Genomic DNA, 23,522 nt, shown 5'->3' on the forward strand with positions numbered 1-23,522 from the left:
CGGAAATAGGAATTAACCATCACACGTTTTTATTACAGCCTAATTTGTTCCTTTAGGTCCCAAGAGGGCACCTGAAGTAAAACCAAGTAATTTTAACTTAAGTAAAACGGAAAAGATTTATTCAGGATGACGCATTCAACTGTCTCATTTGGGTAAACCGATAGTTTGGCTCTATGTAATTCCGAAGTTTTTTCGCGCACAAGTTATGGGAGGTCTCTTCAGCAGAGAAGAGGCCTGATATCCTTGTTACTAAAACAAAAGATTACATGTACATCTTGACTTCATCATATTGTCCACGATGTGAAATCTGGTCCTAGGACTACGAAGTGACGCTTTGCTACGGAAAATTGTTTCAGAAATATTTATAGCGCAAATGACTTTCAGCTGTACACTGCCAGTTTTTTAGTGTACACATGATGAAGACTCTTCAGTCCCGAAAGGTCGGACGAAGCAAATACCGACGGAAACTTGGTAAAATTTCCTTGGATACCGAGACTAGTGTCAATGATGGTTTTGGTGATGAACTAAATGAGATTCCAGGACACTTCATGTACAATGAAGAGAACGACGCAATCCAACAAGTTTTAAAACTACCAGATATTTCTGTCAACGATGGCACTGAACACAGGGAAGGAAACAAACCTGATTTAAGTTTGCCACCTATCAGCGGGGATGACAAAGGCTCTAATGAATACAGAAAACATAATAGCGGCCAAACAAAGCTGCCAAAAATAAAGGCTGAACCACGAAATAACTCTGTTACGCAATCATGTTGGTTAGAGAGACACGATGTGTCTTCTATAAGCTGGAAAAAGGCATTGGATGTTTTGGACGATAAAGCCAGAGATTTTGCCGGAAAACATCACAAACGACCTAAAAGAGACATATCTGACCAAGGCAGAAAAGAAATTGTCAAGAAGAGTTGAAGAGATGATCAACAATTGAACATATATCAGTTTAAGTATTATAAACTAACACAACATCATAAGATACGTATTTTTCTGTTCCCTAAGTTGAAAATAAGATGAAAACTATTTCCGATTGATATCATAATCAGGAAACACAAAGTTTTTACACGACAATCAGTAAATAGAAGCAGTCATTCTTGTTTCTAACTTATTAAAAAGGAAAGACATTAGATGACGAATTATAGTTATTTATAACTACCTGGTTTAACACAAACTTTCACAACTGCAACACACTTAAAACGTTGACTCGCTAATACATTTACGGGCATAAAGATTACCTTTTTACTTTGTTTGTAAGATTCAGTTATGAAGTGACTCGCCGCTAGACCAGATGACTCACAATTGAACTCATGTATATTAGTGGGATTAGGATTTCACATCTTTCACGCTATTGGCAATACCTGTCCTCTTTTAAATTTAAGAGGTACTTTTATTCATCCCAACACTAAAAGGCTACCAACAGACCACTTGGGATATGAAGAGCAATCTATTTTGTTTAATTACTCTCTCTGTTTTTAGTACCGCGTTCTCTGCATCCGACTCTCATCATCATTTCACATAAGAGAATCGTGTGAATTACCACTGGAAGGAAACCAACTTTGGCCATTCATCTGACTACGACCTTGTGTTTCGGTAGTAATTTTGTGAGAAACTGCGTGCAATAAAATATTAAAATTATGGATGGTAAGTCAGGCATGTATTAGAGAAAACTTTTCAACCTGACCACCGCTGACTTATTACCGGTTATCGTTTTATTTGGTATTCTCGTCACAAAAACCAGTTAAGACGTTGGCTAAACATGATATCAAAATGATCAAGGAAAGTTGATTAAAGTTGCTCCTTTTTTTCTGCTCTCTCTTAATGGTGATAGCTGGGGAAAATTGTCGACAACAAGTAAAAAACAGAGTTACTACAAATATGATGCCTGTGATCCACATGATTTTTACTTGTTCACAAGCCTACGGAGCTTCTCCCTCTTGTTTCTATTATAGTGTTTCTTCCATGGTTTATAAGGCATGCCCGCATTACCCTCTAGTGCTGGGATTGCCGCCGCCCCATATTGGCTTGACTCTGTGGCGTGAAAACCTCGCGTAAACCAGCGAACTTGCCCCTGCTAAAAATAAAACAAACAGACAAAGATTTTTGTCGCTGTAATTGTTATTTTCTCTTCTAGCTGTAAATTGTAAAGTGCCTTAAGCTCTCTCCTCTTTTAATAAATCATAATCTATAATTAATTATATAATAAGCTCAGTTATGCACGCATTCTGATTAGCTCTCACTTATGATCTATTGGAGGACAGACGTATAGATGACGTCATCATTAAAACTTTTTTCCCATATATTTTAATTCTTTATTATATAAAACAAATAGATTCCATGTTGCCGTGCGTCTGTTCAGTAATAGATCACAGAGGACGTCAAAATGTGGTGAGAACATCAGTAACACACTCGGCTGCACCTCGTGTGCCACTTTTTTGTTCCTCCACATTTTGACGTCATCTGTGATCTATTACTGAACAGACGCACGGCAACTTGGAATCTATTTGTTAAATGACAAAGAGTCTCTGGAGAGGGAAGAGAAGTTGAATGATCTATGCTGGACGAATTACCTGTTTAAAGAAGTTCTTGTCCACATCGCTTGTCTAAATATGAGACAGTAATTGGTAAATCAGAGGTCATGCTCTAGGATCAACGTAAGTAATTCACAGCAGACAAGGAAACATTACTGAACAAACTGCAAGATATTTGGACAATCACTTCACATTTCGCAAGCATTTTTTTCAAAATTGCCTCCTTCACTATCCACTGGTATTCTGCAAAGCCTAGGAGCAGTTCCTCTTTCCCGGCCTAGGTCCGTCGCGTGTGTTAAAAGAAAGTGGCGACAAAAGTCCTGTAGCACATAAACTCTGCGTGCGGTGAGCGGGGTTACGCCGCGCTTACTAACAGACACAATTATTTTTTCGCCGAATTTCATTGCCTCGCGTGATAGACGGCGCTTTTTTCCTTCTTTTTTTTTTTTTAGAAGTTATTACTATAATTTTCTTCCACTCATGGACAGTTTTGAAGCAAATTGGACGACCAACTTTCATTTCTCAAGGCAAACATCAAAACTGCAACCTAAGCTATTTTTGTCATTTTTCAAAATTTCAGTCTGGATAACCTTCACTGCAAACAAGCGTACCGACAAGTGTACCTGCTTCTGGGCTCTCTTTTTGGCTTGCTTATCTTTTCTTTCAATGTCAGCGATGCTTTGTAGTTTGTATCCAATCTGCTGAAATTCACTTTCGTCCTGTCCAGGAGGTGCAATGCAATAGAGAAGTTTGCCCTGCGTAAGATAAAAACACCTCAGTACAAAATTTCCTTCAAGAGGATACACAAGATTTGTGTTGTGTAAGAAGAGGGCAAGACAACTTACCGATGTACATCATCAGCTGAATCACATACCTTAACATAATCCTTGAGAATGTATCGAGCTGACCTGGATTCATCCGGGATACCATGTGATGTCATAAAACCTCTGGTATCTGAGAAAAAATTTTCCCCAATCATTAAGTCAATGCTCCCTTATATTTTACTGCCAGTTCTAAAGCTCTAATTTCCTATTATCAACTTTCCCACTAAGGCTTATCCCGCAAGAAATTACCTAGTTTAAAATTCCATACTGTGATTGCTTAAAAACAACAACAACATATAGTCATTATTTACCCCTGAAAAGTAGATTTTGTTCGACTACTTGGATGTCCAAAGCCGGCCAGTTACGGCGGTGGGCATTGCGAAGAAACAGGAGCAAGGGCAAAATAAGCTAGAGGCCAACGCTATGACACTGGCTGTTCTCGAATAATAAAGAACGAGAAACTACTTGATTACAGGATTGAAAGTAGATGTAACAGATTCGACTTTTTCCATGGGCTTGTTAAAATTTGCAAAATTTACAAATAAAACTGTTTTCCGTGGCTCTGCTACGGATTTTACCTTTTTTTCATCATATTTCTTTCTTTCTTCCTTTGTTATGTAAATTAATATGTGAAAAGGTATTGTAGATACAATGACTTGTGAAAATTTGACAAATTTAACCAAATCTAGCGAACATTTTATGAATCACGAAAATGAGCTCAACTTACAGCCATAAGAGGAGAGTAGCTCTTCGGCATGAGGAGCTCTGTTGGGATCCTCTCCCTCCTGGGGTGGGACAATGTTTATACCATACACTACTTCAAGAACACCGCGAGGGATTCTCTGACAAAGGTGGTTTCAGTTAAAGGAAACAGTATAATCTAATAGTCTACTTCCAAAAGTTTCCGGATTGCAAATAAAAAAATTATGAAACAACAGATTAAGTAAAAATCTACGCAAAGCTACAAGCCAGTTCGATTAGTGCAATAGGCCTGCTAAAGAGGCAAGCTCAGCTTTCTTTGTCTCAATGGTACATCGGAATTCAGGATGCAAGTACGAACTGTAGAGTAGCATTCCGTTTGATTGAGACATCTCCAATAACAGTTAAGGCAGATATAAAGACTACCTAGGAACTTGAACATCACAAAAACTTAACTTTAATCAGCTAGCATTAGCACTGCTATTCATTCCTACAATTCTAAAAAGTATGCAAATTATCTACAAGGGAAGCAAAACAACAAAGGAATTCCAAAGAATCAGACATATGTAAGAGTAATATGGTATTTTACGAAGTGGCCCAACAATAAAAAAAAGATTGTGGCAGTGTAGGAAAGCGCACAAAGTAACTTCGATGTAAGATTACTGAGTCAACAATGGCCGACATGTAAAGGATATCAGAGACACAGCTGGGACGTGGTCTCTCATTTGGTCAATCGGTAATATCCCATTAAGGATCATGTCGGCTTTAGTGGACACAAACGATGGGAAGACCAAGCCTGGACAGTCACACAGCAGCACCTCATCATTGACATACAGTGTCTGAAATAAAACAGTCGTAAAATATTTACAAGCAAAAAGGACGCGCTTCGCGATTTTCATCTGCGAGCTTGTGATACTGACTGAGTACTCAGGCTTTGTGTGTTAACCACAACTACTTCAATTTGGTAAAATGTTCAATACCTGAAAGTGCTTTGTTCGTCCAGGAGTAGCTGATACTGGGACTTTCTTGTCATTTAGAAGTGTGTTGATCGTTGAACTTTTCCCCACATTGGGATAACCAACCTGTTCAAGGTGTGATGAAAAATGGACATGAACGAGTGAAGTTTTTATGTACAAGATAAGAATCACTCCTAGAGTGTGATAATTCATTGTATTCTGCTTCAAACCGAAATACCTACCTATGGTAGTAAACATCTACCACATTTATCGACACTGAGGTATATAATGAAGAAAAAGCCAAAACAATGCTGCTTTAAACTAGCCAAATGACCTGTGTTCATTACGAAAATCATTAGGAATCAAAGCTACTTAGCGATGAATTACAGGAACACTTAAAATCGACCCAACATGGAAGTTTTTGTTGCTTGAGCCTCCTGTCGCATTCTCTGGACACTGTGTAAACTAAACAACTTTTTTCAATTTTTGGAGTTTTTTTACTTAAAACAGTCGCCCAGTTGATCAAAATTATTTCCTCTCTAGTAAATGTCCCAAAACGGGAAACAAATTCATTTGTTCTTTTGTCTAGGCAAGTCAATGGGTACGAGTTATTCACCTGAGTGGTATACCCAATGGACACATCTCGAGTTTACTTACCAAACCAACAGTAGTGAGGATACTGTGTGAATCACCAACTGTGTTTTGTATCTTTTTTGTATGTAGCATTTGAAACAAAGCTAACAATTCGTCTCTCGTTAGTAGCTTTGCTGAGAACTCATCATCAAAGCTTTCAAAGTCTGTAGTAGACTGTTCAACAACCTCAGATGTATTTTCCAAGCAGGGATCAAGACTGTTATCAGTTGTTTCTCTTTCTTTGAGTTCTTTCTTTGAGGATATTTCATTCACTGAGCCATGACCAGATAAACTACCAGCCTTTGTAGTGACAGAAAGTTGTTTCACTTTTTCTGAATCCAAGGACTGTTCACTTTCATAGGAATACAAAGAACTGTTACCTTTGTCTTCAACATTTGACTTAAAATGTTTCAAGTCTGTGTCAAACGTGCTCTGTGGAGTTGACATTAAATCTTCACATTTATCTTCAGATATCTTATCATGTGAAGTTAACGAAACTTGGTCTGCATCAGATACAGCATGAGGATCCTGAATAGTTGCTTGTTGATCGTCATTTTCAAAAGTCATTTGTGAGAGTTTTGACCACAATGTAACACTTTGTTCTTCATATTCTTCCCCTTCATCGTCTTCGTCCCCTTCTATTTTCTCTTCATCTTGTTCAGAGTTCTCTTCCTCTTCAGAAGCAGCATTTAGCTGAAAAGAAAAAAATATTTGAATTGACCACTTTTTGACGAAACATCTACTGCACGCCATTATCAAGAGAACATATTTATATGAAAGTCATTTTCTGGCAAGAAGAAGAGTAAATAGCACGATTGTTTATCAAAGGGTATTTCCCCTTTCTCTAATGCAATTGTGACATTAAGTCTATAAATTTATCAGAATGCTTTCAACTTTTATCAGAATCCTTTTTCAGAATAACCTATGTGGCTTGAAGCTTTCAGACACCTTGCTTGAAGAAAAAAAAACTACATGAATATAAAAGCGATCTTCATAGTAATGAACACTACTTGAGCAGTAGTGAAGATAAGGCCTGAAAAAAAATTCAGGCCTGTTCGGGATTTGAACCCATGACCCCTGTGATACCAGTGCAGTGCTTTACCAACTGAGCTAACGAGCCAACTGAGAGCTGGTTCCAAATAAACCCGTGAAGTGGCCAGTAAACAACTGTGAATATATGAACTGCAATTAAAGCCGTGAATATGAAAGCCATCTTCACAGTAATGAACATGGGTTCAAATCCCGTACTGGCCAGAATTTTTTTTCAGGCCTTATTTTCACTACTGCTCAAGTAGTGTTCATTAGTGAGAAGATCGCTTTCATATTCACGTCTTTATCTGCAGTTCAAATATATGACTTTCATATATTCACAGTCATTGACAAAAAACTACATTTAAAACTTTATGTTTGCAACATCTAAACTGGACTTACAACTGAGAGCCGCTCAGTCTCTTGTTGTGCAGACCAGAAAGCCACTGGTAACCCAATACTCCTGAAATATCTTGACCAGGAATATCTGTGTGTTGTCAACAGACAAGAATCTCTAAGCAATAACAACATACTTGTGGTTGATGCTCACTTATACAGAGGAGGAAGGAATGAATGAGTAACTGTTTGGAACATATTCATATTCATGGTCAAAAAGTTTACCAGATCCATCATTCAACTGTTGTCTACATAAATCAACTATTGGTGAAGTTGCTCATTACGTTTTTCCTTATTGTCATAAGGATAGTAATTATTTTTCATGTCAACCAGGTCTGATTGGTTGCAATATGAAATTATTGAATGTCAACTTCAAAAAACTTTTTACAATAATGGTTAAGTTTTTACCTCTGCTCTAGAGATAACAAGTCTGCTTTATTTATAAGAAGGAGGTTGCATTTTTTTGGATCCACTTCTATCACATAATTCTCCTAGAAAGAAGTAAAATTGGATTTTAGAGCAAACCAATGCTAACAAATTTCATTTACAAAAAACACCTCCCCATCATGTTCCATGAAGTATGCACAGTTTATGTACCCCAGATGCACTTAGGAAATTGAATAACATTTAAGACACAAGAACTTTAGCACATTCCTTGTGTTAACAAGGAGACAAAGGTTCTGGTTATTCCTCATGGTGCAAGGACAGGGACATCTCACGTAGACCTGTTACTGCACCACCCTCACCTGGATTGGTCATTCTTCAGTTTATGAGGCACTATGCCTATTCCTTCTTAGTTGAAGTGTAGTAACAGTCACCAATATTAAAAAAATTGAATGAAAACGATTTCTTACCAAATCTTCACATCTAAACAAGAGGGGATTCCTTGCATCTACAATCTGGACAACCACATCACTATAGAGATAAAAAATGTTATTGATTAATTAAGGAATCCTCGAATTGTACAAAAAAAGGGACAGAGCATGTGGCTGCATGACTTAATTATCCAAAATTAAGTACAATTTGCAATGATAAACAAGCTAAGTGAAAGTAATAGTTCTGACCAAATTTTGATGAAGTTCAGGATTTTTTGTTTGACTTTACTGTGTTAAAATTACATGTACAAGTATTCCTGTTATTCAAATCATCATATGTCTGCCTGTCAGCTGTTAAGTATGGTTCTAAAGAAATCTTCTACCTGCGTTCAATCACTCTCCACAACTGTCTCCAAAATGCAAGATTGCGCTCAAATGGTGTAAGAAGTATATATTCTTTCTCTTGCAACCTAGAGAAATTATTTCATTTTTAAGGAATTACTCAGTGTGGATATTTGGGGAAATACCTGTTAAAGGGATGCTCATGTATTAATAATCCAAGTGTGTAGTATAAATTTTATCAAGGCAATGATAGTTAATTCTTATATTATTATAATTATACTAATGATAATAACAATCAACAATCATTACTAACAGTAATTATCAATGGAATTCATAAAAGTCATTTAATATTGGTTATAATAGCTATGATGAGATCAAAACACCTTAAGATTTTCTCAACTACTCACAGTCAACTTTTACCTTTATGACGGAACTTTTAATAAAACATATTTGATACTGTTCTTGTATATGTTACAAAAACATGACCACATGTTGTTTAAGAGAGCATATCATGCATGTTAAATGACAGCTTCATTTAACTTGTGCTAGAGATCCTTTTGTTCACTGCTGATGAAAAAACTGGAATGATAAAAATCTCTATGACACCCATCCATTTCAACCAATGCATGTTTATAAAAATCACTGTGCTGAACCTAACTAAGATGTTCCACTTTATGGAAGGAAAGATTCTTACTGGGCAAGGTGTCTTCTCCATTCAAGAAAACTGTCCTTTTCTATTTGGTCTAGATCCTCAGCTGTCATGTGCTCATTCCAGTTTGGCCTTTAAGGTAAAAATCATAATCATGTTATCAATTTCTGACAATCATGAGCCATGGTCCTTAATGGAAATGCACTCTATCAACATAGTGGTTCAAATTTTCTTTCTGAAGTCCACTCTTATTCTTAGCACTAATTGCATTTTTTTTTAACCCTCATTTTTACTGGCTTTCCATTGCATAAAAATAGCATCTTCCTTAGTTTTCTTTGTCTGCTGTTTGTCCTGCTTCTTTATTTTTTTTTTCTGCTTTTTTGTGTTTTGTGTGGGTGTGCATGCATGAGAGGTATCTGACCCCAAAATACATTAATAAATCACACTAAGTGTGGCTGGTGTATCTTTCTAGCCCTTTCTGGTAATGAAGGGCAGCCTGTACTCTTTGAAATACATGTAGTTTATAACTGCTGTTACTTGACTTGTAACTATCAGGAACAAAAAATGAAGTTGTTGATATTGCTCAAAAGTTCAAAAACCAGTTTAATATGTATTTTCATTTGTCTTTGATCTTTTACCATGATAAAAGAGAAAGAGCACAAGAATAAAACTGCTTTGAAAATTTTGAAGCCAAGGAAAAATTTAGACCACAAAATCAGTATGAATAAACCTGCGAGGAATCCTGAGGAAATGCTGGTTGTCCCTCTGTGCTTGTTTAATGGCAGCAGCAGTTTCACTACTCAGGAGACCCTCATTACTCCCTGGTGTCACAATTGTTGTGTTCAACTTTTCTGTAATAAGAAAAATGTTTCAAAAGACAAATGTTCTACAAATGATTGACCATGTTATTGATATATGATTTTCATGTAGCAGTTTGACTACCATAGCCTCCATCTTGAACTTTGCTTATATTTCTCCCTTTTCCATCTCTTCACAAATTTTTTTAAAGCAATGAGGTGCTGTACTGAACACAAAAAAGTATTCTTGACTTAAACTGTGATTTTTACCATAATTACTCTGACTAAGATCAGCAGTTGTTCATGAACCAACTCTGAGATGTTATACATGCAAGGCCAGGTTATTGAGATTTTTTTTGCCAAATGGTGGCATTCAGAATCAAATTTGTAATACATCTCAAGGCAATTTATATAAAGTTGCATGAAGGTTACTACTTGAAATCTCAAGGAGCCAATATTTAGGTCATCACTCAACCATGAAAAGTTTGTGGAATTTTGATAGCTGGCAGCTCTTATAACCATGAACACCAATAACATTTCTGGATTATCTTGGTTGCATGAACAAAAATTTAACCACACTTGAGATAAATGTAACCATAATAAGTGATGGTCACAACATCACAAACATTTCCAAAATTTTATCAACCCTGAGACTTTTCTAAATTTCACAGTAATAACTAGATGAATAAAAGAATAAATCTCCTATAAAAGTCAGTCTCCTGGTATCATTTAAAGGGAAAGTAAGGTTTAGAAAAGTTTAGCCATATCAAAATTTCCTTACTTGCATTATCCTAAATGGCTATTCATTTGAGCTAAAAACAAGCATTTTCAAGTTAAAAACCATCATCTTTGTTATAACATAACTATGACATAGCAATAGTCAAGCATGCTGACTTAAATTCCTGCTAAGATGGATGTGCAAAAGGAAAACAGCAATGAGGAGAGTCCTACTGATTAAATTCTCAACTTGGATTTTAAACCAGAGGGTGTAATACATCCATTTATGTTTCAAATACAACATAGCTTGTGTTCAGAGGAAGAAGAACCTCTGTTGACAAAGAAGGCCAGGAAATTGAGTTTCAAGGAGTAACATCCACCTACTTTTGTGACCACTGAAAGCCTACAGAAAACTAGAATATATATGTCGCCAAGAATTAAATGTATTAGGTCATCTACTCAATTTGAAAGGCAGAGATAGTTTTTCCTCAAAAAAATCCTAGCTCTGGAGTATTATTTTGATAAAGAAGACTGCAGTGCCCAAGACAGATTCATTTCACATATCTACCTGAATGAAAAATTATTTTTGCCATTTCAGGAACCCAGCTTCAGCATATTACTGAGCACCAGTCAGTTGTGCCTTAGAACAGCCCTGGTTGGCATGAAACAAGTTAGAAAGGATAGACTTGAAGATCATCCTTTGCAGAAACACTGACAAAATTCAGTTTTCAAACTTAATGCACATAAAAAGCAAAAGTTGTTAAGAATTAAATTTTGTTTCTGCTTTTAGCTTTAAGTTGCAAGTGGTGATGTAATCTTTTGTGCTTAGAATTTGATTCACCACATTATTTTTCATTCTAAATTGTTTGAAATGTTGTGAATTGTGAGAAGATGAAGGGCTTCATTAATTATAATGAGCACTAGAAAGTCCTCTCTGTCAAACAGTGATTACATTAGAAATTACCTCAAGATAATTGAAACTAAAATGATACTTTCAATTTCTTTTGAAAGTATCAGTATTGAATATTTATGTCAAGTAGTTGGTTGGAGGACATTTATTACTGCTATGTACAATAGTATGGTGTCAAATCAATATGGATTGAATAAATAAATATGGGCCCTTAATTAGCAAAGTATAATTTTCATTCAATCACTAAGAATTTACCACATGTGGTCTATCACCATTTTGAGCTTCAATTTATTTGAATAGAAAAGATAAGATGAAATTTATGCTGATTATAGAAAAAGTCAACATAGCTTTGAATTTCAAGTGAAGGTCAACAAGGACAACTTTCATGCCCATACATTTTGCTTAGGGGCTTCATTTTGACACTTCTCAGAGTTTTTGCCAGCCAAAGTTTTTTAAATATTTCACTTTCCAGTAGCTTGTCAAAGCTTATGCCTTTTCCTTTTGTATTTTGATGTGTATTTTGATATTCAACCACAAGACAGTTCACCATAGTTTAATTACTAGAATATTCTTGTCACAAAGGTCAAACAGGTCAACAAGGACAAAGGGTCAAACTAAGTTTGACTACTGCTATGTCATAGCCGATGTCATGTCCAAGATGGCATGCTTCTAGCCACAAAAGTTGGAAATAAGACCAATTTCATAGCACTCCCATCACAATTGCAATGTAGAGTGAACAAAATGACAGTTATTTTCTAACTCCTGAAGAAAAGTTCTTCTAAATGAGATAAACTTTTTCTAGACCCAACCTCCCTTAAATTAAAAAAAAAGGAACTTTAAAAATATCTCCAAAATAATAAGTAAAAACTTAATTACTTGTTAATGTTAAGTACAGTAAATATACATGAAGCAGACATCGTGAACTCCATTAACATAACAATAACTTCACCTGCCATGAACTCTGTACCAGCGAGTTCAGCTGTTGCCAAGAAATCATCCAAGGCACTTTGTTCTGTGATGGACTGTAGACTAGGTCCTGCTTCATTGTCAACTTCACTGCTATGTAGCTAATGAGAAGAAGATTTAGACTTTCTATTAAGCAAAACTCAAGAAAATTTCTCCTCTTAAAAAAAAATGAAAATAGTCTTTAGAATCACTTGGAATTTATATTCATGTTCAGCTCAGCAGTGTGAATGTGTTAAGCAACGTCCTCGTATCGTTAGTAAAGAACAAGTTCATGTACTTCCAATCGAGGTTTAAAGCAGAGAAGACTGTTCAACCAAGTTGAAAAGTAGAATTTGAGAATATGTGATACAGAGCACAAAGGGAAAATAAAATAAAGAAATTCACCAACTTCTCAAAGTTAGAATACGTCTCAGATGACCAAATGAAACTTCGCGTCGGTGGGAGAGTATAGCAGGTAATTTAGTGTTAACTACTGAGTTGAAAACGTAAATTGGCCACCGTTTTTACCCTTTACGGTGGCCAATTTACGTTTTCAACTCAGTTGTTAACACTAAATTACCTGAAAGATCACTTACCCAACTATTTGCGTGCTTGATGTTCCCCCTACTCTTAGCACTTTGTTTTATGATACTCTTCCCCAAAGCGTTTTGGTTTTTCTTGCCCATTTGAATTAAAATAATAATTACAAAATCATTTTCAGCCAACAACGAGGTATCATCGTTCTGCGACAGTCACATGCTGCCACTGAATTCCAAATATTGATTCGTGTAAGCCTCCTGGAGGTTTCACATGTCCCAAACACACAGTGTAATGTTCGTTCCCAGTACTCTTCCCACGACACACGTGCAGGCATTACAATCAAGGAGCAAGAATTTAGTGGAGCCTTTAAAGTTTCTGGGACTGTACTGTTATGGGAAGAAGAAAACTTTCGAGTAAGGGATCTACTCAAGAAAACCCACCGAAAAAGGGTCCTGGGAGGAAGGCAAAGAAGCAACCAGCGCCAAAGTTACCGAAACAGTTAGGTAAGCAAAGTAGCCATTCAATGTGATCCAGTAAAGAACAAAACAAAACCAAGCTAAATCTTCATCATCACGAAGTAGAAGTAGGGACTGATTTTGAAAATTTAAAAGGACTTATGAGATGTGACATGGCCATTAGGTGTGGTTGTTTAAAATCTTGTGAACGATTGTAACGGAGCCCTTTAGGGACAATTTATGTTACTTCACGATTAATTTAGTCATTCAGAAACGAATTCATCCAAAGCATCTCTTTCATAGCAATAAAACATACCAGGCCTAGGGCTTAAATCATGAAACAGCGTAGATTTTTATTGTGATTCAAAGTTTCATATTAGACTTAACAAGTGGATTCTTTTTTGCTAGATGCGTCTGTTCAGTGGTAGGTTACAAAATACCTCAAAATGTGGTATCAACAAATAAATGGCACACAAGGGGCAGTAGAGTAGGTCACTGCTGTTCTCATTGCATTTTGATATCTTCTACTAGTCTACTACTGAACAGACCCACAGCATTATGGAATCTATCTGTTTTATTAATGATAATTAAAGAGCAAAATGTTGTTAATAATGATGTCATCTACTTGTCTGTTCACTAATGCTAATGGATCATAGATAAGAACCATGCAAAGCATAGTTATAACTCAGTATACATTTTTATGTATTTATAGAAAAGACCTAACTAATAGCACTGGAGGGGTAGGTGCAATAAACATAGAAACAGAATAGAGATAGGGGAGCAATCTCCTCAACAAATAGTTAAATGGGTTAAGTTTCTATAGAAACTATGTTGCTGTGCTAGTGGGGGTATTACAAGATGATCTAGCTTAATCAATTGAATCGAATACCCTGAAGAGATTCTAAAGCTGACATTTTTAGCAATAGCTCTTTATCAGAGTAAATATCCCCAGAAGAAAGGAGATCACCTTGGCAACCAAGTCATAGCCTACCTTCAGACACTTGTCAACAAAACAACATCATATTGATGCATATAATTACCCACACACAACCCACAATTCCTCCAATCACTGTGAAGAAAGGCTAACATTGGAAATCTTGGCTTTTAGAGTCTTTTATGATGGCCAATTTACATCATGAACTCGTTGATAATACTAAATTACCCACTTACTCATCTGTTGAATGATGTACCAGTAATGTGCTTTAATTTATTGTGTATTCTCAAAGGACTTTGAACCCTACATCTAGCATCCTATTTCTTGTTACAATATCACTCCTGAATCACATATTTAGGTAAAGAGAATAGAGGAAATAGTCACCAACTGAAGAAGCTCTTGATTGTTGGACAAATTCTTCTCATCAGTATCTTAGGAAATGTGTAGAGAATGGTGTAGAGAATATGAAAGCTGATATTGGGTTGCAAAGGGTTTAAGGCTTTCTGGTCCTTTCAGAGAATGGACAAGTGCTTATGAGAAATAATAAGGCTTGTTTCATTTAGAATATGAAAATAGCTCAAAATCTGTCTTCCTTTTTTAATTTGTGGCATGGGCTATCAGTACTTGGCTGAATTCAGAATTGCACTATAAAAAGTTCTCTTAATTGGCTGAGCTGTAGCTCCTAATCTATTCAATGGACTGGTTTATCATGTGCTGATATATCAACAATAAATATAGCAGCATTGTCAATGTGATTCCATCAACAGCAAAACCTTGCTCCCATAAACAAAATCCTTGAGTTGAGAAAGAAACTTTCCAGGATTTTCTGAGCCCATCCTGTTACATTTGCACCTCAAAGGAGATTGTTGTACCACACTCAATTTTTACAACACTTATCTTACATGCTAAACATGTGTGAAATCCTTTGAGAAAGTTGGCTTTTGAGCATTTAAAATATTTCGGTAAGAGCCTAAGAAACTACATCCTACCTCGCTTGCAATGAAGTGTGGAAGAAAAATGTTATCAATTACTGATTAGCATGCTTTCTTAATTCAGATGGGAGCAATGTTCAGAATTCGAGGAAAAGGTGAGTTTTAGTACTATTTAAGAATGCTGTTTGTTTGTGAAATGTATTAAAGTCAGTCATATATTAGCCAAAAATTTTACTTTTTACACATATCAGTCACCTGAAATGCCTGTAGAAATCAATTTTGTGTCAAAATAATCATTCTTTTTTGCTTCATGTGATGGTATTCAATTGAGAGAAGAGTATAAGTATAAAATAATTTCAAATTGTCATTTTGCACTGAATATTTGACAGCTGAAAATCTGCCTCATCATGTAGGGTATACTGCATCATGAACTTGCAGGTGTACATAGGAAATATTTTAATTTGTCAATCTTGAGAAGGGTTAGAGGTGTTAGGCAGGATCTAATACAAAAAAGAGCTGTGAATAAAGTAAAAAAAAGGCTCCATGAAACTTTTACCTTGTGGCATGTAAAACTTAGGTGGTCAATTATTATTGTGCTCCAGTGGCCCTTTCCATTAATTCTAACTTCAATAAAGGTCATATTTTTATTTATTTTTAGAAAGTTGAAACATCAGAGTGGAAGTGTGCCAGGGAAAAGCAAGGTAATAGTTGAAATAGTTCCAAGAGATCACTTCTGAGAATAACTATGCTTACCAGTAACTGGTAGTCTTTATTCATGAATATTGTTATCATCAGGAAACATTACAGTCCAGTACCAATCCTATTTTAATTTGTACATGTATTTCCCTTTGTTCCTTGTACTTTGCAGAAAAAAAAAGGAATAAAGTCAAAGTAGTTTGAATTCATTTTATGCCAAGATCATTAAAATTCTCAATTTGATGTATTTTACAATATCATTTAAAATAAAGCGGGTAATTCTTTGTATGTCTGATTAAAGTAATAAGCACTGAACAACTGGCCCAGGGGGAAACAGTGAGAATTGTTTCCTTGGGCCATCAATGTTGCCTGCTGGTATGCCTTGAGGAACGTGTTAGGTCTGGGGAAACAAAACCCACTGTTAGCCACGGGGTCAGTCATTAAGTGTTCTGTTATAACTCCTTACTTAAAAGAGGAGCGAGGTGAGGCATTTCATGTTTTAACACTTGGCATTGCAGAATTTCCTGAGAATTGGAGTTAAGGTCTGTTTTGTTTAGATCAGGAAAGCTTTTGTCCAAATTTTGCTTTTTGCAGGAGTCTTTCAAAATTTACATGGCATTGTGGGTGTAGATTAGGAGCTTTTAACCCAGAGAAGCTGTTTAATTACCTAAGTTCTTGTTTGAAAAATTTTTGTGACCATGACTTCAAAAAAATTTTCTCTGTGTGGGCTGTAACACAAATTGGTGGGAGTTTCAAGGTGCCCAACCTCAGATCAGTTGTGAGTCAGTTGTTGTTTCCTGTGGAGTTAAATAAATGTGTTTTGACCATGGCTGGTAATTAACATAAGAGGGATGAGTGAAAAGTTGTGGTTGTCAGGGGAATGGCTGTGGAAAGAGAATATGTTTATCAGTGATAAAATAAGAAAAATTATCATCTTTTATCAGCTACCAAAAATACCACCAGATTCATGTCTTGCAAAGAAATAGAAAACCTGAAAATTATTTTGATACAAAGATTTAATTGCAATCTGCATGACAGGCTAAAAAATGTGCAAGAGAGTGGCTTGGTCATTTAAAGCTCCTGGTCCATAGCTATTGCTCCGTGTTTGAGAACATAAGGCTGAGGTAGAGGTTTTAAATCTACACACCTAATCCAAATCAGAGGGTTTTTGTCTTTGTCTTCTTTCTGCTGTCAAAAAGCTTGGCAATTGTCATGTGCAGTTGTAAGATATGGCTGGAACTGATTGCTTGGTTTTTTATAACTTTAATTTTTAAATTATTTCCAGTCTGAGGTGAAGAGCTCTAAGAAGGCAAGGTAGTGTACATTTATCTTATTTTTCAATCTTATTGAAAATTTCCTAGTCACGGTTTATCTGCATGTAATTCAGAGGTATTATTGTGTTATTTTCATCCCCTTGGGATCACCACAGATGGTGCAAGATACCAGAGCTTTAAAGGAAACTTAAACTTCACATATACCGTATTTACCCGTGTATAATACGCGCCCATGTATAATACGCATCCCGATTTTTGACCAAATTTTTCATAAACAAAAGTTTTCGGAGCAAAAAAAATCGTTAATTCTTCCTACAACTGACGTTTTGCAGTGGTAAGTTTCGTTACCATTTCGAATTTCTTATCGCTTGTGATTACAGTAATACGGTACGATCGTAATGTTTATCTCGTCAGCTGTTTCTTAAATACTCTACTAAATTTATTTATGGATCGAAATTGAAAATGTTTCATCAGTAGATTATTTAACTCAAGCTAATAAAGACCAATTACTACGAGACTTTCGTTACTTTCTTTGTTGTGTTTGTGGATCGAAATTGAAAATGTTTCATCGGTAGATTATTTAACTCAAGCCAATAAAGACCAGTTACTACTGGGCTTTTGTTACTTTCTTTCTTGTGTTTTTAACGTATGCAAATTAGGACGTACTTGAAAAACAATAGAAACCGTGTATAATACGCACCGCGATTTTGATGGTTATTTTCGTAGAAAGAAAGTGCGCATTATACAAGGGTAAATACGGTACACATATTTTGGGGTAAATTTCAAACTGTTTTTTTTTTAATAAGGCAGAGAATATACAGTATCTTAGAGCATGAAATGTATCATAGCAAAACAAACCATAGAGAATGTAACATGTCATGTCAATTTAACACTTACTAGTAAAAGACACATCTGAAAACTGCTTTGGAGCTCATCAACATAGTCCCTCACTTGTACATTTACATCAACAATGGATACTTAGGTTTGCTCAAGATAGTTTTTTCACAACACAAATTATTTGGTGGATTGTAACTTCCAAACTCTTTTGTTGTCCCTTGAACCTCCTTAAAACAGACCTGTATGGTATTATTGTTCAAAACAGAGTCATGTTTTGTTATTTTGATTAAATACATGGATAATGAAGTATTAATATTTGTCTCAAAGGTTTGTCTGTATTTTGATCCATAAGTGGTGAATATTAATTGGTGCATGATCATTTGTATTTTTGTTAGAATGAAACGATCTTTATCTGATGCTGAAGAGACACAGGAAGCTGAAGAATCAAGTGGTTTGTTTCACTATGAACTGTAGTTTTATGAAAATTCCATGAATTTCATGTGAAAAACCCATGAAGATCATTTCATGGCCCATGAATACTGCAAAATGAAATTTCATGGGGTTATTTTTAGCCCTGAATTTTCCATGAATTAGGGGAATTTTTTTCATGACCCATGAATTTCTTCAAAGTCTATTTTTATGACCCATTGATTTGCCATGATAGTCACCAGAATTAATTTCATGACCCATGAATTTCTTTATATGCCTACTTTCATGACCCATGAATTTCTTCAAAGTCTACTTTCATGACCCATTAGTTTCCCCAGAAAGTCGTCAGAATGAATTTCATGCCCATGAATTGCAATCAAACAGCATTTCATGGGCTAACAATTTATTTGTTTTGGGAGAACAAAATTAATGGGCCATGAATATTCCCTGAAATCTGTTGCCCATGAATTTCATTGATAAATCCATAGGCCATTAAAAGTGGTATTAATGAGTTCATCACAGTCACTGATTTATCAACGAGCTGACTTTCATGATCCGTGGAACTGACTTGTTATAAATTTATCCACTGATGGAATTTTGGTGTACAGCGCGAAAACTGTCGAATGAAAATGTCCCTAAACATCTTAAGTGGCCTTTGTTAACGTAAAATGTACAGGAAATCACAAAACAATGACTAAAAACAATGGATCTTCAATTTGCTCCTTTGTTGAGACAAATGAGGCTGGAGGCAATGACCCAGATGTTTGATCCTCACTTTGATTTTTTGGGGCATTTTTGCCTTCGCCATGCCTGGACGACTTTGTTGATTTTTTTTCTGCCTCACTGCTGGCTTTGATTGTTAGCCATGACTCTGGAAACCTGTTCAAGGCCTTCTCTTACATTCTTACGACTGAGGAATCTTCTAGGGCTTTTCCTGTAAGGCAGCTGCAGAGTACAGATGCTTAAATTGCACAGCAATAGTACGCATTGCATCTACACGAAATGTGGAACAAAACAATGAAAAATCAATCACTTTGTCACCTCAATTTGGAACTTTGAATAGTGTGCAAATGTAACCTGAAAAAAATGCTATTTTTACCTCGTTCATAGAGTCGCCGGTTAACAGAGTCAGGCCATCTTCTCAGTCGGGATGAAACGTTACCTTCATGTATTCATTGAGATTGCCTTCTACAACATCGTTGTTGATTTCGTGATCGCTTTCACAGGAATCACTGTCGATGTCAGCTCTGACTTTCTTGGACTCTGATGTCCTGTCGATTGTTACTTGCTTCGAATTCCAAATACCGAACAGCTTTTTGTGCTGCTTTATTTTGTAAGATTACAGACGCAGCAACGAGACCTCTTCGGAGTCATTTCGTAACGTCGATCACGATAACCTGTGAGGTCACTATGTGACCGCTGACCTATGATGGCTGCGATGACCTAAGGTCACCACGTGAAAGTACACGTGATTTACGAAGAAGTGGCGGTTTTTTTCGTACCTCGAACGGAATGGTTCCATTCCAATTACATTTCTCGTAGTGTTTGTGTAGCAGTCTCTTTTTTTCCAGATCAACGCAATGGACCGTCTGAAAAGTTTTTTCAAAGAGGTTTCCTCAAGATGAAGTTATCGATATGCATTACAACGTGAAGGGGTAAGTTCAAGCTTGGTCATCTTATTACGCGTAAACATCGGAGCGCGCGCACTAACTATTGATTTAACTTGAAAATCTTTATTCTGTGATCATCTGGCGAAACATCACAAGAGTTTGTATGGAAATACTTTCGACCGTTCTTAGGAATAAAAAATACAGTCAAATTCTGAATACGAAATACCTCACCCCACTTCCACAGTGCGTCGCTTAATATCTGACGGCTTCATGTTGAAAAGAACCTGTTTTGGCGAGTTATCCATTTCTAGGTTTAGTACGTACATAAGAAAGGCTCTTAGATAACTGATGATGTGCTCCCTTTATTTTGCAAACAGTGAAGAGTGTTGGTCTACAAAACTGATGAAAGGAAAAGCAAACTTGCTAAAGCAGCCTATCTTGGTTCAAATGATGATGAAGATGCAAATAGTAATGATAACCGAAAGAAGGATGGCACATTCAGGTGGCCAAAACAGAGAGACACTGACATAGTCAGCCATAGATATATCTTCACACATGCAAGAGTGCAGAAAGTTGGTAATTGTTTTGTTGTTAGTTACCTTGAGAGTATTGATCACAAGTGTAAAACATATCAAGAAATTTACATGAATGCTGTTACATAAATAGACATTATAATAACTGTCCATAACATTTTACACATGATATTAGACGAAGGAAATGATATTTGAAGTTTAGACAAAAATACATCAAACCAGTGAGTATATTTTCAATAATTTCGTCCAAATATTTTTCACATCAAATTTATTTATATACCTTCAAAATAGTTTAAATAAACAGAAATATAGGAGCAGAATCTGTCTCCACAAGGAAAATCAGTAATATCAAAATAGAGCTAAAAATCATTAACATCTTAATTTTATGCAGAAAATTTCATACCAACTTTTTTTATTTAAGAAAGTGTAAACTGAATTATCACAATTTTGGAATCCTAAAGTAATATTTATGTACAGCTGGTGAAACAAAATAAACTATCAGAGAATCCAGACTTCTGGTCATGTCTTTCATGTGTGTGTGCTTGTACAACAGGACCAAGAAGTTTCACAGATAGGTTAGTTCTTCAGTGTATAATTTAAGTGATAGTGTATGTATTACAGTTATGGTATACTGCAAGCTATACGCTGTAGTACAGTCTTTGGTACAAGAAAAGTGAAGAATTTTTAATTCCAAATTCATAGGGTTTCCAAAGAATTTTCATGGTGCTTGCATATTCCTAACAACCCCATGAAAACTAACTGGCAATTAACTTTCATGTGCCATGAAAAAACCATGTAGAGGCCATGAAAATTCAAGGAAAATTTTCATGGTCAATGAATTTTTTACATATTCACAGGATATTCATGGGTCATGATTTGCTGCAACCCATTAAAAACTAGTGAACTTTGACCCCATGAAATTTTGGGCTTGAAATTCATGGGTTTCTCAGTACCTTTGAAAAGGCCATGAAATGCCATTTTCATGGGTATTTCATGGCTTCTAGGTCACTTTACTCAATATTTCATGGGTCGTGAATATGGAAATTTTCACAGGTTTTTCATGGGATTTTTCAGGTCTTTTTCATGGCACTGAGACCATGAAAATGTCATTGATTTAACCATGAAAATCCTGTGAAAAATCTGGGAATTTACAATGAATTATTTCACAAGATTTTCATGGGTTTTGAGTTCATAGTGTTTGTAACTAATGCTTTTTAATAAAATTGTATAGAGAAGAAGGTAAAAACTGGAAAGCATGCAGGCTTAGAAGATCTGATCACAAGCAGTACTCCAAGTTGCAAGCAATTTAGTCACTATTATATTCACCCAGTTTCTAAGCTATGGCTGTTCTTATCATTTTCAGGTGAAGAATTTGTTAAGTTAAATATCAAGTCAAAGTAAGACACTAAGCTGTTAATCATGATTGTAGTGTCATCAAAATACGATTGCTGTTTTTTTTTTGTTTTCAATCAATTAGTTAAAATGATAATAGCTAGTGAACATTGTCCATGTTATTGAATGAATATTGTTTGTGTCAGGAATTATAACTTACTTTAAGTTATAATTGTTCAGTCCTTTTAGTGATAGCAATGCCAACTGGCTAAAACTTGCTAAGAAGGATGGGGAAGGTAGTGATGACCAGGATGATTTCATGGTAAGCACATGCTATAGGCACTTAAATTGATGATGTTGGTATGCTATTGATTGTACAAAGTCAGTATTTAACTACTATGGTGTGTTCTGCATCAACAAAATCTGAAGGTCCTGGATCTAGTTACCGGTACCACAATCAGTGAACAGTTCTCATGCTCCACTTCACCATTGGCTCTTGGCCACAATAGTGTATATTGTGGTGGTATATGATAGCCATTTTCACTAGATACGTCTTCTTCACCTCTGACACAAATTTGGACCCAATATAAGTTGCTAAACCAACCAACACACCATACCTTGCAAAATGGCTGTCAAGACATTTGATAATTGTAACATTTGTAGAAGGGAGCACATCTACTTCCATCCATCTTGATAGATAATCTACTTCAAATAGTAAGTGTTATCCTGTGGGTAAGGGCCCCAACAGATCTGCTGTGATCTCCTGCCAGGCTCTCTCATGTGGGCTTAGTAGGAAGCTTACTTTGACACCAACTGACAACCAAAATATTCCCTATATTCCTACATTTCCTCTCTTCATCTTTGTTTTTGCTGGGCCACCAAACCTTTGTTCTCAACTGTCCGTTGGTTTTCATGATTCCCTGGTGACCTACATGGGCCAATTCTAGAACACTCTTCCACAGCTTTCTGGGAACCTTTCAACAGAACCTGGCCAATATAAGTTAACTCACCACCTACTAGGGAAAAGGCTTTTGAAGCCTCACTCCAGTCACTAGTCTCCAAAGACTTGTGTGCAAGTGCTTTGCCGTCAAACAAAACTTCTTCAATTTCCTCAATCTTCAAGGCCAGAGGCTTTGCCTACAGTGGAACTGAAACACACATGTTTTTAATCTGCAACATGTCCATTTGACGCATTTCAACGTTAATCATGAGACATCTTCAATATTATCTCTGGAAGTGATGTAATGAACTATGTAATTGTAGGGTTGTAATCTCAACACCCAATGTTTAATGGGAGTGGATGGCTTTGATCTGTGGCCATAGATGGTCTTTAATGCTTGATGGTCAGTCACCAAGTCAAACTCTGGGAGGCCATACAAATGCAAATAAAATTACTGGCAGGCCCACCCAAGGGCTAGTGCTTCTTTCTCTGTTTGAGTCATTGTGTGTTGTATCTTGTACTAGGAAAGTATCAAGTGTAACTGGGCTGGTGTCCACAGTGACCTGCGTGTGAGCTTTCTAGTTACAGTAGGCTAACATGGATGCTCCTGTCAGATCCCTTCTTAGCATGTTGAAAGCCTCCTTTTGTGCTTTCCCCCAGACACAGACAAACTTGTCTTCTTTCCAGCAAAGAATTCTCAGGGCACTTGCTTCTTTCACTGCTTACACTTTCTCCTCTATGGGGCCAATGCTATGCTCT

General features: G+C 36.2%; 2 protein-coding genes across 2 annotated transcripts in view; one reads left to right on the forward strand and one right to left on the reverse strand.

Annotated features, from left to right (window-relative positions):
- Window positions 1-1,359: 1,359 nt before the first annotated feature.
- Window positions 1,360-13,030, reverse strand: LOC131773963 (large subunit GTPase 1 homolog). The gene is made up of 16 exons (XM_066172258.1): window positions 12,848-13,030; window positions 12,256-12,373; window positions 9,613-9,733; window positions 8,928-9,014; window positions 8,275-8,361; window positions 7,931-7,991; window positions 7,485-7,567; window positions 7,083-7,167; window positions 5,676-6,344; window positions 5,043-5,144; window positions 4,761-4,901; window positions 4,091-4,217; window positions 3,414-3,493; window positions 3,163-3,294; window positions 2,579-2,611; window positions 1,360-2,082 (listed from the first exon to the last, which is right to left on the reverse strand). The coding sequence occupies exons 1-16, from the start codon at window positions 12,935-12,937 to the stop codon at window positions 1,912-1,914; spliced, it is 2,187 nt and encodes a 728-aa protein (XP_066028355.1). The 5' UTR covers window positions 12,938-13,030; the 3' UTR covers window positions 1,360-1,911.
- Window positions 13,031-13,117: 87 nt separating this feature from the next.
- The window catches only part of LOC131773876 (probable 28S rRNA (cytosine(4447)-C(5))-methyltransferase), a 29,235-nt gene continuing 18,830 nt past the window's right edge, over window positions 13,118-23,522 (forward strand). The window contains exons 1-7 of the mRNA XM_059089843.2: window positions 13,118-13,294; window positions 15,237-15,267; window positions 15,771-15,813; window positions 17,094-17,122; window positions 18,315-18,370; window positions 21,855-21,888; window positions 22,064-22,145. Of these exons, the coding sequence (XP_058945826.2) occupies window positions 13,183-13,294; window positions 15,237-15,267; window positions 15,771-15,813; window positions 17,094-17,122; window positions 18,315-18,370; window positions 21,855-21,888; window positions 22,064-22,145 (387 nt within the window). The 5' untranslated portion in view covers window positions 13,118-13,182. The remainder of the gene's footprint in view (window positions 13,295-15,236; window positions 15,268-15,770; window positions 15,814-17,093; window positions 17,123-18,314; window positions 18,371-21,854; window positions 21,889-22,063; window positions 22,146-23,522) is intronic.

Source organism: Pocillopora verrucosa, chromosome 9 (assembly GCF_036669915.1).
Source record: "Pocillopora verrucosa isolate sample1 chromosome 9, ASM3666991v2, whole genome shotgun sequence".
NCBI classification, from domain to species: domain Eukaryota; kingdom Metazoa; phylum Cnidaria; class Anthozoa; order Scleractinia; family Pocilloporidae; genus Pocillopora; species Pocillopora verrucosa.

Bases quoted from the DNA above. Each gene is read 5' to 3' on its own strand.
- LOC131773963 (XM_066172258.1), bottom strand. From the start codon at position 12,937: ATGGGCAAGAAAAACCAAAACGCTTTGGGGAAGAGTATCATAAAACAA. The intron at 8,362-8,927 runs GTAAGAATCTTT...TAATTTCTCTAG, and splicing joins TGGAGAAGACACCTTGCCCA to GTTGCAAGAGAAAGAATATA. The intron at 2,612-3,162 runs GTACACTTGTCG...TCTCATATTTAG, and splicing joins AAAAGAGAGCCCAGAAGCAG to ACAAGCGATGTGGACAAGAA.